The 14,449-nt window shown below is 38.0% G+C and overlaps 1 protein-coding gene across 1 annotated transcript; it reads right to left on the reverse strand.

Moving 5' to 3' along the window:
• Positions 1-1,532: 1,532 nt before the first annotated feature.
• LOC140238346 (acetylcholinesterase-like) lies at positions 1,533-12,949 on the reverse strand. Its single transcript, XM_072318279.1, has 13 exons — positions 12,941-12,949; positions 12,140-12,144; positions 11,132-11,210; positions 10,046-10,222; positions 9,131-9,290; positions 7,801-7,878; positions 5,707-5,825; positions 4,898-5,065; positions 4,572-4,585; positions 3,862-4,290; positions 2,874-3,068; positions 2,415-2,596; positions 1,533-1,648 (listed from the first exon to the last, which is right to left on the reverse strand). The coding sequence occupies exons 1-13, from the start codon at positions 12,947-12,949 to the stop codon at positions 1,533-1,535; spliced, it is 1,731 nt and encodes a 576-aa protein (XP_072174380.1).
• Positions 12,950-14,449: the final 1,500 nt, after the last annotated feature.

Here is a 14,449-nt window from a genome sequence, read left to right on the forward strand (position 1 = left end):
TGCGTTTTCCTATATTTGAAACGTTCTCTTCAAACGTTGCAGTTCTGAAGATGCTTCACACAGATATTAGTTTACATTAGCACAAGCTTTCCTTTATTTGGGGGAATTTCTGTATTGGATTAGATAAAGGATGAAAGAAATAAAAGTTATAGAAAAGAATGACTGAATGATGGTCGTCCCTGGTCTGTGATGAATTTTGATCTGATTTTGGCTGTAACTTGTGCTGTGAAATCATACCAGACGGATTTACTCTTATAGTCTAGAGATACACAAAAACAGCGCACATTCGACTCTAAACTGAACACCATGAAAACAATACATATAGCCTATGATATCAAGGGTCTCATCCATACATAAATATAAAAAAGAGTCTAATCCTTGTAATAAATTGACAAACTCTGCTTGTTCTTGGTATTCGAGGCAAAATGACCTCAATTACAAAGAATATGATATATAGATTATGTCTATTCAAACATTTGCATTAATGCTTGCATGCGTATATCGTTTGCATATGTACTGTAAATATCAGAAGTATATGGATATTGCAGCATACATTGCGTTTATCTTTAGATACCCGATTTTCATTCCCCTCTCTCTCTTCCATGTATTATTGCAAACGATTATTGATAAACACGTCTTGATATCTTTGTTCGTATTTAGCCACTTAACCAAACAGACATGATTGTATTTTCGTTGTCGTTAATATGTTGTAAAGGAAGATATTCACATCAATGGCTAAGAAATCATGACAGTCAAAAGTAGAAGGAGTCTTTAAAAATAATACACAAAGACAAGATCAAGGAATATCCCTTTTGATATTCGTTCAAATTAGGTCACTGCTAAATTGTGCAACTAAAACTGTTTGACAGAGAAATACTGCATACTTAAAAGAGATAAGAACAAAAGTAGGTAGAGAAAATATCATGTGAAAAATTGAAGGATAGTGAGTCTTTACACCCGATATACATACATTGGTGGCTGTGATCATGTGTAGACTTTTGTCACAACGCAGATCTTCAATTACTGAAACCTTTACCATGTGTTTACAACTCTACTTTTATATTCGCACTGTGTTACCACCATCACCTAAATCAAACTTAAACGATAGGATAAACTGCAACTAGCCTTGTAATTTTGAACTGTATCAGGAAAATAACATTATTGTATGATGTGTTAATTAGTGTTAGGTATATCTAGAGGTGTACCCAAAATGGAAAACCAAATTACATCCTAAACTGCTACAAACTGTCATGACAATACTCTCAAGGACATGAAGCTGTAAAGGGATTACAATACTGTAATGTATACAGTACAACAGTGTCGATGTACTTGTGACAGCTTCATAATGAATTAAACAAACAAAAAGGGAAAACAAGACGACGAAAAACTAAAGTACGCATAATAATAAGCCATGCTAGAGTTATCACGTGATATTTCCCTTTTGACAGGTTTGATCACGTGACATTCTCTTTTGACAAGTTTGATCACATGACATTCTCTTTGCACAGGTTTGAGAATCGTAACAAAGAAGGTTATTTGCAGGTAGATTCATTTGTGTATTCCTCAAACGCCTGCTGCCATGCTGTCATCTCCGTCTTCCAGTCACCATAACTTTCCCGCCATTCCTTCTCCAATTCGCTCATATCGTCTGGATAAAATGAATATAAATCCAAGGTAATATGAATATTTTCTTGTGAACAACAATTTGTCAGTCCTCTGTATGTTAATTCCTGTCCGGTCATTGAAGAACTGATTATAGTGGTAAAACATTATATCATATATATATATATATATATACATATGCCTAATATGCTCTGCTTTACAGCATTGAGCACTTTTCAATCCTCAACAAACTACATATTCCCGACGGATATATACCAAACGGATATATATATATATATATATATATATATATATATATATATATATCATGTGCATTTCGAGTAAGTTTGTTATAATCAATGATTTGACTGAGTGTAATGCTAACACTCTTACAACATACACAAACAAAAGGAAGATCCTAGCGGTATCGATTTATTTGTTGATAAACGAAGTGGTCAACGTTATACAAGTAGGCCCTAAAATAAATAGTTAAAAATAAAAGTAGGGAGGGAATGTTCATTACGTCAGAAGACCAAATTTGAGATGAAGTGAGCGTCTCCTCCTGACAGTATGTCATATTAAGTATATCATCATTGCAAACATACAATCCTTGTTATTGTGGTGTTTAATATCTATTCCTCCATGTAAATATAACATTAGATATGTCTAGATCAGTGTATTACTCCTTATAATAGAATAGACGGATATATCATGATCTATCACCATTAAAATGAAACTGCAAAAGAAAGCCTGACCCTTAATGCATGTACTTTGAGATCGAGCTAAACGCAAAGAAGTGGCATGAATCGTACCTGTGAAGTCAGCGAGGGAAGGAATGTACTGGTTCCAGAAATGGCACTGTCTGGCTCTAATAGCCCTCCCTATGAGTAGTCCTACAGTCATCTCCCTGTATGTGAGTTCAGGGATCGTATACTCTGGCCAGGCGTATTGTCCTTCCCACGAGTCTGAATCCATGCTCGGCTTACTGGGATTTCTTTGTAGAAGGAAACAAAAGGGGAAAATCACTTTTGCTTCTGTTCGTAATGAAGTCGTTGAAAACCGAGCCAAAAATAATGTACCGTTAGTTCACAACAGCAGAAATCAAAAGATTTTCAGTAGAACAGTTCTGAATTTGAAAGAAGTTCCAACTTACACGGAATATCTTGAACCAAGCTGGCTATTCATTGCCTTTTTGGGTGACATTCAACAGTAAATAATCTTATTTTAATCTAAATAAGGCCTACATAGGACGAAGAGCAAGGTTACCTTACCCCGACTTGGCAAAGTTCGTCCAAAATTCCATGAACTTAACAGAGAGGGCGTTTTCATTTGCCGTCATGTTGTGGCCCTTGATGTGATAAAGTTCGTCAATAAATGGAATACCCCAGACGAACGTCAGATCCTCCGAATGGGTTGCCCCAAGCCATGGAGTCGAAGGAACAATGTATCCATACTGGAAATAGCTCCTTAAACAAAGAAAACAGAAAAAGAAAGAAAGAAGTGCATACTATGCAGTAGATGAAACTTGTCATAAACTGAATGGATAACTGTGGATCAAAAGTTATTTGGAAATAAAAGTTATAAAAGAATGATAATTTATTCTTGAATTCATCAGGAAATATGGAAACGTCTAATACGGCTTCCAATTCCAAGCGACTACTGATATTTGATAAACAAGCTCGGGCTCATTTGTTTTCCATATCCATAAAATCGGTTACAGCTCGTTATTCCGAAGGCTCTTTAGTCCGAAGATTCGTTATTCCGAAGATTTGTTTTTCCGAATTTCATTTTCGGATTAACGAATCTACGGAATAACGAACCTTCGGAATAACGCCACAAATGTTCTGATTAACGAACCCTTTTTCATTTTCGGATTAACGAACGTCTAGGTATAAGGAATTTGTGTGTTTCGGATTAACGACCCTTCGGAATAACAAACCTTCGGAATAGCGAACCCTCGGAATAATGAGCAGCACCCATAAAATCAACGAAATGTACAAGATGATGATTATGATGATAATAATGATGAAACAGCATTTAGATAGAGCGGTATCGAGGTTTTTACAATTACAAAGTGGGATTGGTAGAGTTCAACAGACGTGGTGCAACAAAAGAGAAGGCTCTATCCCAATATGTTTTAGGCGAGTCGGTCCAAGGTACATAAAACAACAGCAACAAACAATTACAAAACAGAGTCGTAGGTAATTCAATACCGTCAAACCTGGGCAAATGAATAAGGAAACTAAAGTAAATGCTCACTTGGTTGGTTGATGAGTCATGAAATATCGGAAGACTGGATAGCTGGCCTCGGCGTGCTCCCTAACCACCAAATCGGTCGGGCACCCGAAGTCCATGTCTCCGGACACGTCCACTCTGGATCGGAAGTAGTCGGCCGAGGGGTCATCAGCCATAGTCCAGTCTACGTACTCATGTGTCGTGGCATCAACAATGATGGCGTCATCCATCTCGACTGATGCGAGTGTGTTTTGAAGTATCTCATCAAACACAGTTCGATTGAGGTGCGGATGTTCCTCAGCTCCTGCGTAGGAGGGATAGGCGAAGTACACAAACAAGGCGGCTTCGTCTCTGTTGAATCCAGCGAGGATTGGAACATCGGGAAAATCTCCCTTGTTGTACATAGAGCGAGGGCTCTCCTGCAGGAACACCCCGTCTAGAATCACGGGGTATCTGTCTGAATGAATATGGAAATGAAATGCCAAACGTTACAATTAGAAATTCATCTCGGGCTTTGGACAGTATATCTTTCAAGTGTAAGCAAACCTCCCACCTAAATAGCGTGTGCTGTAGGAGGAGAAAGAGATAAGTAAGACAGCAAACACAAACATTTTCTCCCCATCATTTACTCTTTTTTTTGGGGGGGGGGGGGTAATGCAAGAGTTCTAATTCGCAGTCAAAAAAAAAAAGCGGATTATAATAATTCAAAGCGAAAAAGGCTATTTCTAGATTACAGTTTGCCGTATAACTTCCTGAAGTATTGGTCCAGGGCTCAGCAGTCAAATGCGATGATATCAGTGAAAATGTTCTTGTTCACTCTGTCTGTGAGACGTCCAATTGACTTTGCTTCAGAATCGCAACATTTTCACATCAAGCAACTATGACCTAAACGCCATTATGCAGTTGCATAAAAAAAAACAACAACACCGGTCTGTTTTTCAAGGGTTTCATGATCAGAAGTGCTGAATTTGGATCATATCTACCGCAGTCAGATGGAAAGATGAGTAAATAAACGTAAGCAATTAGGTATTCGTGACTTTGATCTCATTTTCTGTCTTACTCGATCTCCAACTTCGCATAGTTGAAGGGGATCCTTGGTTCTAAGGCACGACACCAATAGTTCTGAGGTGGACGTGTCACACCCCATCGCCTCACCCAGTTCTCTGGCTAACTGTCTCTCCAACTCGGGGTCATCTCTAAAGGCCCAGTTAGTCAGGGAAGTCCCACTCTGCGCACAGAGACAAGAAAGACGAAAACTCCATGATAATGTTTTTATTTTGAAAACTCCATCCATACTCACACAGTCTCTGATGTGTAAATATCAAGCTACGAAAAAAAAAATAATAAGCCTGGATATAAACGCTAAATAATTCCAAAAGTGGACATCTGTGAGTGACAGAATCCATCATATCCAATACTCAGTACTTCCCATATAATAGACAGCAGTGTGCAAATAAACCATTAGCATGGATTCATCAGCATGGTGATATGTTTTAAAGACCTCCTAATATTGGCAGCATAATTCTCAAACTGTTTGCATTTTGGAGTGGTGCTTTTTTTTTCTTCTTCTTCGCGCATTCGAGCATTACCTAGTATCAAATTTTACAATGTCTTGCAATGGGCTATCACTTGGATGCATAAAACAAATGTTTCATTCGATATAATGATGAATAAAGCAAGGCATGCGATAAGTACACAGAAAAGACACTAATTAGCAAGTAGACGTGAATCAGAAGAAACGGAAATAGAAAAGAACATTTTGAAGAGGGTAGGAAAAAGCAACTTGGGAAGACGCGATGGTTACAGAGACAACATCTCAAATAGAACAATTTCAAGTCATAGAATAGGTGCCCCATGTACTCTATATACCTGCATGATGATTTTGCTGATACAAGGCCTACTCAGCTTGGAGAGGAGGAGGAGATTGACACAAGCTGCACCCGCACTCTGACCGAAGAGAGTTATCTGGTCCTTGTCTCCTCCAAAGGCTGACAGCAGGCATGGAAAAAAAATCATCATTTTTTTAACCATTTGATACAAGATCTTAGTTTTTGCATTGATATCAATTTCGACAGAAGAAACGTTTCAACAAAACAAAAAGAACTAGAATAACATAAACTGGCTTTCTTTGTTTTGTAGCCGTATACAAGCGCGCCGGAACACTTTTGTTTTTGTTTGTTTGTTTGGTTTTTTTTGGGCGGGGGGGGGGGGGCAAAATCTCAACGGGGCACATTTATGCGACGATGTGAGATCCTCGTCGCGGGAGCGAAGCGAGCGGGGGGGGGGGTGGAAAGGGGGATTCCCCCCCCCCCCCCCACTGTAGGGAGCTTTTGTAAAACAGGGTACAAAAGTCGCGTTTATAGACCATTTAAAAGTAAATTTCTAAGGAATTAAACATAGTGAAAAATAATCAGTGCAAAGGGCTATGATTATTTCATATACGGGAGTACACATAATAATGTGATGGTGTGAGATCCTCGGCGAGGGAGCGAAGCGACCGAGCGGGGGGATGGTGTGGGAGGGGGGATATCCCCTCTCACCGTAGGGACTTTTTGTAAAAACAGAGTATAAAAGTCGCGTTTATAGAACATTTAAAAACAAATTTCTAGGTAATTAATATATTGAAAAAAAAAAAATCAGTTGGAAGGACTATTATGATCTTAACATACGGGGGTATATCATGTGATGGTGTGAGATCCTCGTCGAGGGAGCGAAGCGACCGAGCGGGGGAGGGTGTGGGAGGGGGATACCCCCTCCCACGGCAGGGACTTTTTGTAAAAACAGAGTATAAAAGTCGCTTTTATAGAGCATTTTAGATTAGATTTCTGAGGAAATAAACACAGTAAAAGAAATCACGGCGAAGGACTATGATAATAACTTATGAAGACTTTTCATTTTACTATAAGTACGGGCAGAACGAGCGAGCCACTTTCACTTTGCAATTTATCTGAAATGTACTCATTAAAAACTTAAACAGGATCGCATCGTTCGAACAATAAAAAATATTCTTATACTGCTAGAAAGCAGAGAAGAAAATGAAAAATGTAAGGTTTACTAAAGGTATGTTTCAGCGGGCACACTCGAGGACACGAGGCTACCATCTATATACTAAATTTACTCATAAGTTATTATTAGTGTATATAGATACAATAATGTACGTTGTTAGTGTATTATAATTTTCGCAATTATACACAAGAAATATGCCTTTATTGTTCATTTTGGTCTTTAAATCAGTGATTAATTATTTGTTACAGGGGGCACTTTGGGGGGGGGGGGGGGGGCAAGTGCCACCCCTGCCCCCCCCCCCGCTTCCGGCGCCCTTGGCCGTATAAGATATATATATATATATATATATATATATATATATACATAATTATATGATAATAATAATGTCACAACAGAGAAATGCATTAAATGCCAATTTTGATTTTAATGAATAATCCGAATTTTCGAGGATCCTTCCTCTTCATCAGGGATGACAGCTTATTGCTATTTCTAGTACTGCCAATACGCGAAGCAACTACAATATATATATATATATATATATATATATATATATATATATATATATGTATATATGATATTACTAACATATAGACATATATATATATATATATATATATATATACTATAAGCATCATGAGCACTTCAGATGTAAGGACGAATATTTCGTTGTGATATCGTCATCTGCTCTGTCACGTCTGTGATAAGCATAGCATTCTCAGAAAGCAATAATTATGCACGAGAATATCTATTTCTTTTTTCAGAATTACTTTGGAAATTCCTCAATATGACGACAGCCTGCGTTGCACTGAATTATGTGAGTTGAATCAAAACAGTACCTAAATATCTCTTCAAACGTGCATACGAACCAAAGCAATAATTTATAGAGTCGTTACAATAAACTGAACTGAACTGAACAATAGATTACAACATGCAAGACCGTTTCCAAGGAATTATTACCTTCGATATTATTGTAGACCCACTCTAGCGCTGCCACCTGATCCAACATGGCGAAGTTTCCTGGTGCAACATCATCCACTGAAGACGGATGTAATAGATTCAATAGGGTTATGAAAGTGAATTACTGCGCAATATCACCATCACTACATCAGCAGCGAAGGAAACTTTTAAATAAATTTGAGGTAATCCATTCATCAATACAAAGAGATAGAGGATATCAGTGTTTTCTCATTAAACCGTAACTGTGGACAGTTTAGTCTGAATACATTTTTATTATGAATATTGTATTTAAGTTTAATACTTAACAACGATAATACGGATTCAAATTTTACAGTGGTTGTTTCTATCCCTTACTCACACTTAAGAACCATTTCAAAGCACTAATGCTGGGTTTTTGTTTCTTCTGCAAATGGTAAATTATGCCTTTAACAACATCATTTCGTAAGACTCATTGGCCCGAATTCACGAAGGTGGTACAAATGAAACCATGGTTTAAACCATGGACAAAAACCATGGGGCGCCAAGTGTCACATGGAATATTTCGTTACAAAATTGGTCATTTCGTCGAAAAAAATGACGGTTTCGTTTACAAAACTATCATTTCGTGAACAAAATGTTCATTTAGATAAAAAATGTTGTCATTTCGTTACAAAATGATAATTTCATCGACGAAATTACTGATTTTGTAACGAAATATTCCATGCGACACTTGGCGCTCCATGGTTTTTGTCCATGGTTTAGGGCTCACACCCATAAATATTTCCCCATAGGGATGTGTGTTAAAAATCAAATTTCAAAAAATTCTGTAAAATAGCTGGGAGAAATGAGGTGTTTCAGCTTCACTAACCTGGATAAGTGAGATATACCCTTTCATCCATCAAATTTTCAGGGTGGATTCTTCAGTCCAAATTCTGTCCAGGGGTCCGCAAAACCAGACTCAAAAAATCACCCATTTTCCGTACACGTACCCAATGAAATATAGTCCCGTCAAATTCCACCAGAAAAGCTTTCATCTTCCAACCGAAAATGCAATTTGTAGAAGAATTCATACTCAATATCTACAGCTATTCAGATTTTTGCCAAACTACATCATTGATTTTTAATAAAATTTTTTCTTCATTTATTTTAGTATCTTTGGTACGAATTTGTGAAGGGGTCTGGGACATTCCATTGTATTTACGGGTGTGAGCCCTTTAAACCATGGTTTCATTTGTACCACCTTCGTGAATTCGGGCCATTGTGTTTTTTGACGTCGTCTTGCATTTCTTCAGTCGATACTGATATAGTAATTGTGACTGTTACAAGAACTGTAATCGTACGAGAGTCTTACTTGTAGTAAATTGTCCAAAGATCGATAATCGGTAGTTAACAGTCACGATAATGACGTCACCGACAGCAGCCAATGGAACGCCGTAAAAGTCATACGTCATAGCGGTTCCTGTTCTGATTCCTCCTCCATGAATCCACACCATCACTGGAACAGCAGATGACTGCAACATAATGTACACGGAAAGAGAGAGAGGGAGATATTGAGGAAGAAAACAATATTTAGGCCTATATTTTACAGCTTCGGGGAAGTGCATGCTCTTACCAGGGAGGTGGAAGAGAGATATTTTCCACCTCGCTGCTCTCACACAGTTTTTACAAGGCTTACCTTTAATTTTTTACATGAGAAGCATCACTCGCAGGTTGACAATGGTAAAACACGTGACAAATGTTGTTTGGACGTCTACGAAACTGCCTTTTCTACTATTTTTTTCTTTCGTAGGATCACGTATATATGAAAATGGTCGGAGTAACCAATTAATTGCTCGTGCATTGTATACTGTGGGAATTTTATCAATAAGTCACAAAGCCCACGAGCTCGACACTAAGTCAACAAGGCCCACAGGTCCGATGCTCATTACATTATTGGGCTTAAGCAATGTCGGTCTCGTGGGCCTTGAATTGTTTGCCTATAGTGTCAGACTCATGGTCCTTTTTTGTCTAGTGTCGGACACGTGGGCCTTGGTTGTCTACTGTCTGACTCATGGGCCCTATTTGCCTTGTGTCAAGCTCATGGACCATTTTTCATTGTCGAGTTCGTGGGCCGTAATGACTCGTGGGTATCGGGCTCGTGGGATGACTCCAAATCAAAGCCTAGATTTTCCTAAAATATCGAGGCGTCATATCCGTAAAATGTAGAGAAAGTGGAATTAGACAATCCAGCCAGAGACATCTCGTGAGAGGGACAGATATTACTCACCTTGTTACTCGGGGAGTACACGTTCAGATAGAGACAGTCCTCTGACATGTAGGGGATTTCAGTGTTGTTAACCTGCAGGCAGGCTGGGGCAAACTCGGTGGCGTTTCTCTCGCCCGTCCATGGAGTCTTGCTCACTGGCTTAGCGAAACGCTCCGGTGGATCTGCGTAGGGAACTCCCTACAGGCACCAACAGAAATTGTCGTCAATAATTTTAGCTCATGTATCATGCTCACTGATAGAATTAACAGCAAGATTTCAAATGATATACATATCAACAGCATTGATATTAACATCACGAAGTGTCATTGAATGCAATTGTTATATTAACATATCTCGTAATTAAACAAGGGCCGAAAACAGATCAAATAAAATATTAAGTAGAGAAGTGCGGAGGTGTGCACCTTCTCGAGCGCGTCTCTTTAATGAATGTATGATACATCTACTCAAAAGTTCTTTTGTTTCGTCTTTAATCTATAATGTTTACCCATTGAAACGTGTGATTTTAATGTTTTTATTCCATCAGCTGTCCATACTGACATATTTTTTCAAGCACTTTAAAGGGGATGTACAGTACTGGCTGAGGTGGGGATTCATGTTTTTTACATTTCTAAGTGAGATAATGAGAAACCTCATATGAAATATGAAAGAGCATGACATTTTAAGAAGGATTCAACGTTTATTTGATGAAAGTTGGTTTTCAAATGGCTGAGATATCCAAAAAAAAAGTGATAATAATAAAAGACTACAAGTATACAGGCCACGCATTTTATTAGGATCTCTTTGTTTCACCTTGCTTTTGGTATCTCAACCATTTCAAAACCAATTTTCGTCAAAAAAAACTTTTGATGCCCCTTAGAATTGCATGCTCGTTGACATCTCATAGAGTGGTTTCTGAATATCTCGCAAAATGTAAAAGCTAAATCCTCGCCTCGACCAGAACTGTACACACCCTTTAAAACTATCTCCAAGTTGTTAAATGGGAGTCATTACAAGCAGCTTATTAGTATTTTATATTTGGCCTAAAGGATAAGAGAACCAAACATTACTTGTAAAAGAATGCGTTAAGATATAACCCATTGGACTCACCAGAAATACATCGACATCGACCGTCTTGTTGATGTAAGTGCTTTCGCTGAACCTCACTGTTTTCCCTATAGTAGGCTTGCTAAGGGCGAAAAAAGGGGTGATCGCTGCATTTTATAGTACAAATGTCCTATTTGGCACACATGTTCCTCTGTACAATTGGAATTTTTTCATCTAAAGAGACAATCTGTATTTATGCAAATAAGCCTTAATTTGCATAATTTATGCAAAAATACATATAAAATTATTTAAAAATATATGTACATCTAGTGGAAATACCTAATTTGGTAGAAGTCTTCTATAGAGGATGAGTGGAAACAATTCCTGCAAAAATTGATTTCATACCTATGTAAATAAACATAAAATTTGCATAATTACGCAAGTTATTGTGCAAAAATCTGCATTTTTGAATGAATATCTAAACTATTAAGCACTGGATCTTGTAGTACAAAGTTTGGACCTGGGATGGATGTTCCTTGGGTCAAAAGTAAATGATTCATCTGAAGAGACAAACTGTCTCTATGCATGCAGACAACCTGTTATTTGCATAATATGCATATCAATACCTACACATCTAATAGATAATCAGAACAAACAAAAAGCCTTAATGAAGCCATAATGAAACTCCTCTTAAATCTCATCCTAGATAGATATAACCCGTTAGAAAGACTTTATGAAACAAAATGAGAAAAGAATTTGAATAATTGAACCATCGTTACCAGCTAATTTGCATAATTAATAAAGAAAGTAAAGTCACATATTATTGTTAAAGTTTTTCTTACAGTCTAAGAACTGCATTTTATGATGAAAACTATGGAAGTAGTATGCATTTCCTTTAGTCAAAAAGAAATGGTTTGTAATATCAAAACACTATTTGTCTATGCAAATACCACCCAATTAGCATATTGTGCATATTAATACCCGAATGTACCAGAAGCCAATGGTCAAGGTCGACTTAGGAAATTGTATCAGTTTACGCGATAACTCAAGACTGGATTATGCAAATTTCACCAAACCTGGTCCAAAGGTGACGTATGATGGGGCAAGTGATTAAGCAGTTTTTAAGTGAAATCGGCAAGAGGTCAAAGGTCAAAAAGTTCAAGGTCAATGCTAAAATTTCATTATTTTCCCCATATCTATGCAATGCCTGAAGGTACTTTCTTCAAACTTAGTGACTGAATACAATGTACTATCAAAATAAGATTCTCCAGAGAGTTTCAGGTCAAGAGGTCAAAGGTCAAAGTTCAGGTGAAAATGTTAAAATTTCACTTTTTTTCTCTGTATCTCGCAAGTGGTTCAAGGTGTCTTCATGGAACTTGGTGCTGACAAGGATTTTGTAGGGAATTTAGGAGTCATTTGTCAAAGGTCAGGGGTCAAAGATCAAGGTAAATTGGGCCCTCAAAATTTCACTATTTCCCTCATGTTTTTGCAATGCTTGTAGGATTTTTGAAACTTAATATATACATGTATTACCTAATGGATATTCTCTGGGAAATTTCCTGCCAAAATGTCAAAGCGCTGATGAAAGTGCTGTATTTCACTTTTTCTTTCATATCTTGAATGTGAATCAAGGTATCATGAAACTTAGTAAGTACACATTTGCGATGTTCTCCCTGACAGTGATACCTTTGTTGATTATCGAAAAAATGTTAAGCCCTCCCCTCTCAAGTGTTTTTGTTTCTTCTTGATATTTAGTAGGAAAGGACATGGAATTCAGTGACATAGTATAGTCATCACCATCATTAACTGTTTAATGTATGGGTCGCATGAAAGTTAATTTTGATGCACACATGTAACCTCTGACATTCTTACCTTTGACATTTTTACCTGTGTATTTCTTTTAATTTAACCTCTGACATTTTTACACTAAACCTGTTAACATAATTATTTTTTTGAAAAAGCTTCAAGATCATGTAGGTCATGATCATCTATACAGGTATTCAAGGGCGCCGGAAGCGGGGGGGGGGGGGGGCAGTGGTGGCACTTGCCCCCCCCCCCCCCAAAAAAAAAACAAAAAAAACAACAACAACAAAATGTTGGGGGGGGGGGGGCAAAACGAGTTTTTGACACCCCAAAGTGCCCCCTGTAACAAATAATTAATCACTGATTTAAAGACCAGAATGAACAATAAAGGCATATATTTCTTGTCTAAATGTTGTAATTTCATAACTGAAAATGCAAAAATGCGAAAATAATACACTAACAACATACATTATTGTATTGATATATCTATACACTAATAGTAACTTATGAGTAAATTTAGTGTATAGATGGTAGCCTCGTGTCCTCGAGTGTGCCCCTGAAACATACCTTTATAGTAAACCTTACATTTTTCATTTTCTTCTTTGCTTTCTAGTAGTATAAGAATATTTTTTATTGTTCGAACGATGCGATCACGTTTAAGCTTTTAATGAGTACATTTCAGATAAATTGAAAAGTGAAAGTGGCTCGCTCTATAAAAGCGACTTTTTAGTTATACTCTGTTTTTACAAAAAGTCCCTACCGTGGGAGGGGGTATCCCCCTCCCACACCCTCCCCCGCTCGGTCGCTTCGCTCCCTCGACGAGGATCTCACACCATCACATAATATACCCCCGTATGTTAAGATCATGGTCCTTCCACTCGGAACTGATTTTTTTCAATATGTTAATTCCCTAGAAATTTGCTTTTAAATGTTCTATAAAGGCGACTTTTATACTCTGTTTTTACAAGAAGTCCCTACCGTGGGAGGGGGTATTCCCCCTCCCACACCCTCCCCCCGCTCGGTCGCTTCGCTCCCTCGCCGAGGATCTCGCACCATCACATTATTAATGTACTCCCGTATGTTATGATCATAGTCCTTCCAACTGATTTTTTCAATATGTTAATTCCCTAGAAATTTGCTTTAAATTCTCTATAAACGCGACTTTTATACTCTGTTTTTACAAAAAGTCCCCACCGTGGGAGGGGGTATCCCCCTCCCACACCCTTCCCTCGCCGAGGATCTCACACCATCACATTATTATGTACTCCCGTATGTAATGATCACAGTCCTTCGCACTGATTATTTTCACTATGTTTAATTCCTTAGAAATTTGGTCTATAAACGCGACTTTTGTACCCTGTTTTACAAAAGCTCCCTACAGTGGGGGGGGGGGGGGTGGGTAATCCCCCTTTCCACCCCCCCCCCTCACTCGCTTCGCTCACGCGCCGAGGATCTCACATCGTCACAATGTGCCCCCGCTGAGATTTTGCTCCCCCCCCCCCAAAAAAAAAAAAACAAAAACAAAAACAAAAACAAAAAAAAAAAAACAAAAAAAAAAACAGAAGTGTTCCGGCGCGC

The sequence above is a fragment of the Diadema setosum genome, chromosome 14, assembly GCF_964275005.1.
Source record: "Diadema setosum chromosome 14, eeDiaSeto1, whole genome shotgun sequence".
NCBI classification, from domain to species: domain Eukaryota; kingdom Metazoa; phylum Echinodermata; class Echinoidea; order Diadematoida; family Diadematidae; genus Diadema; species Diadema setosum.

What these genes read in the sequence shown, in the direction of transcription:
- LOC140238346 (XM_072318279.1), bottom strand. An exon ending in TCGATGTCGATGTATTTCTG is followed by an intron (nt 10,223 to 11,131) that starts GTGAGTCCAATG and finishes TGGTGCCTGTAG; the next exon opens with GGAGTTCCCTACGCAGATCC. An exon ending in TCAGCAAAATCATCATGCAG is followed by an intron (nt 5,066 to 5,706) that starts GTATATAGAGTA and finishes CTCTGTGCGCAG; the next exon opens with AGTGGGACTTCCCTGACTAA.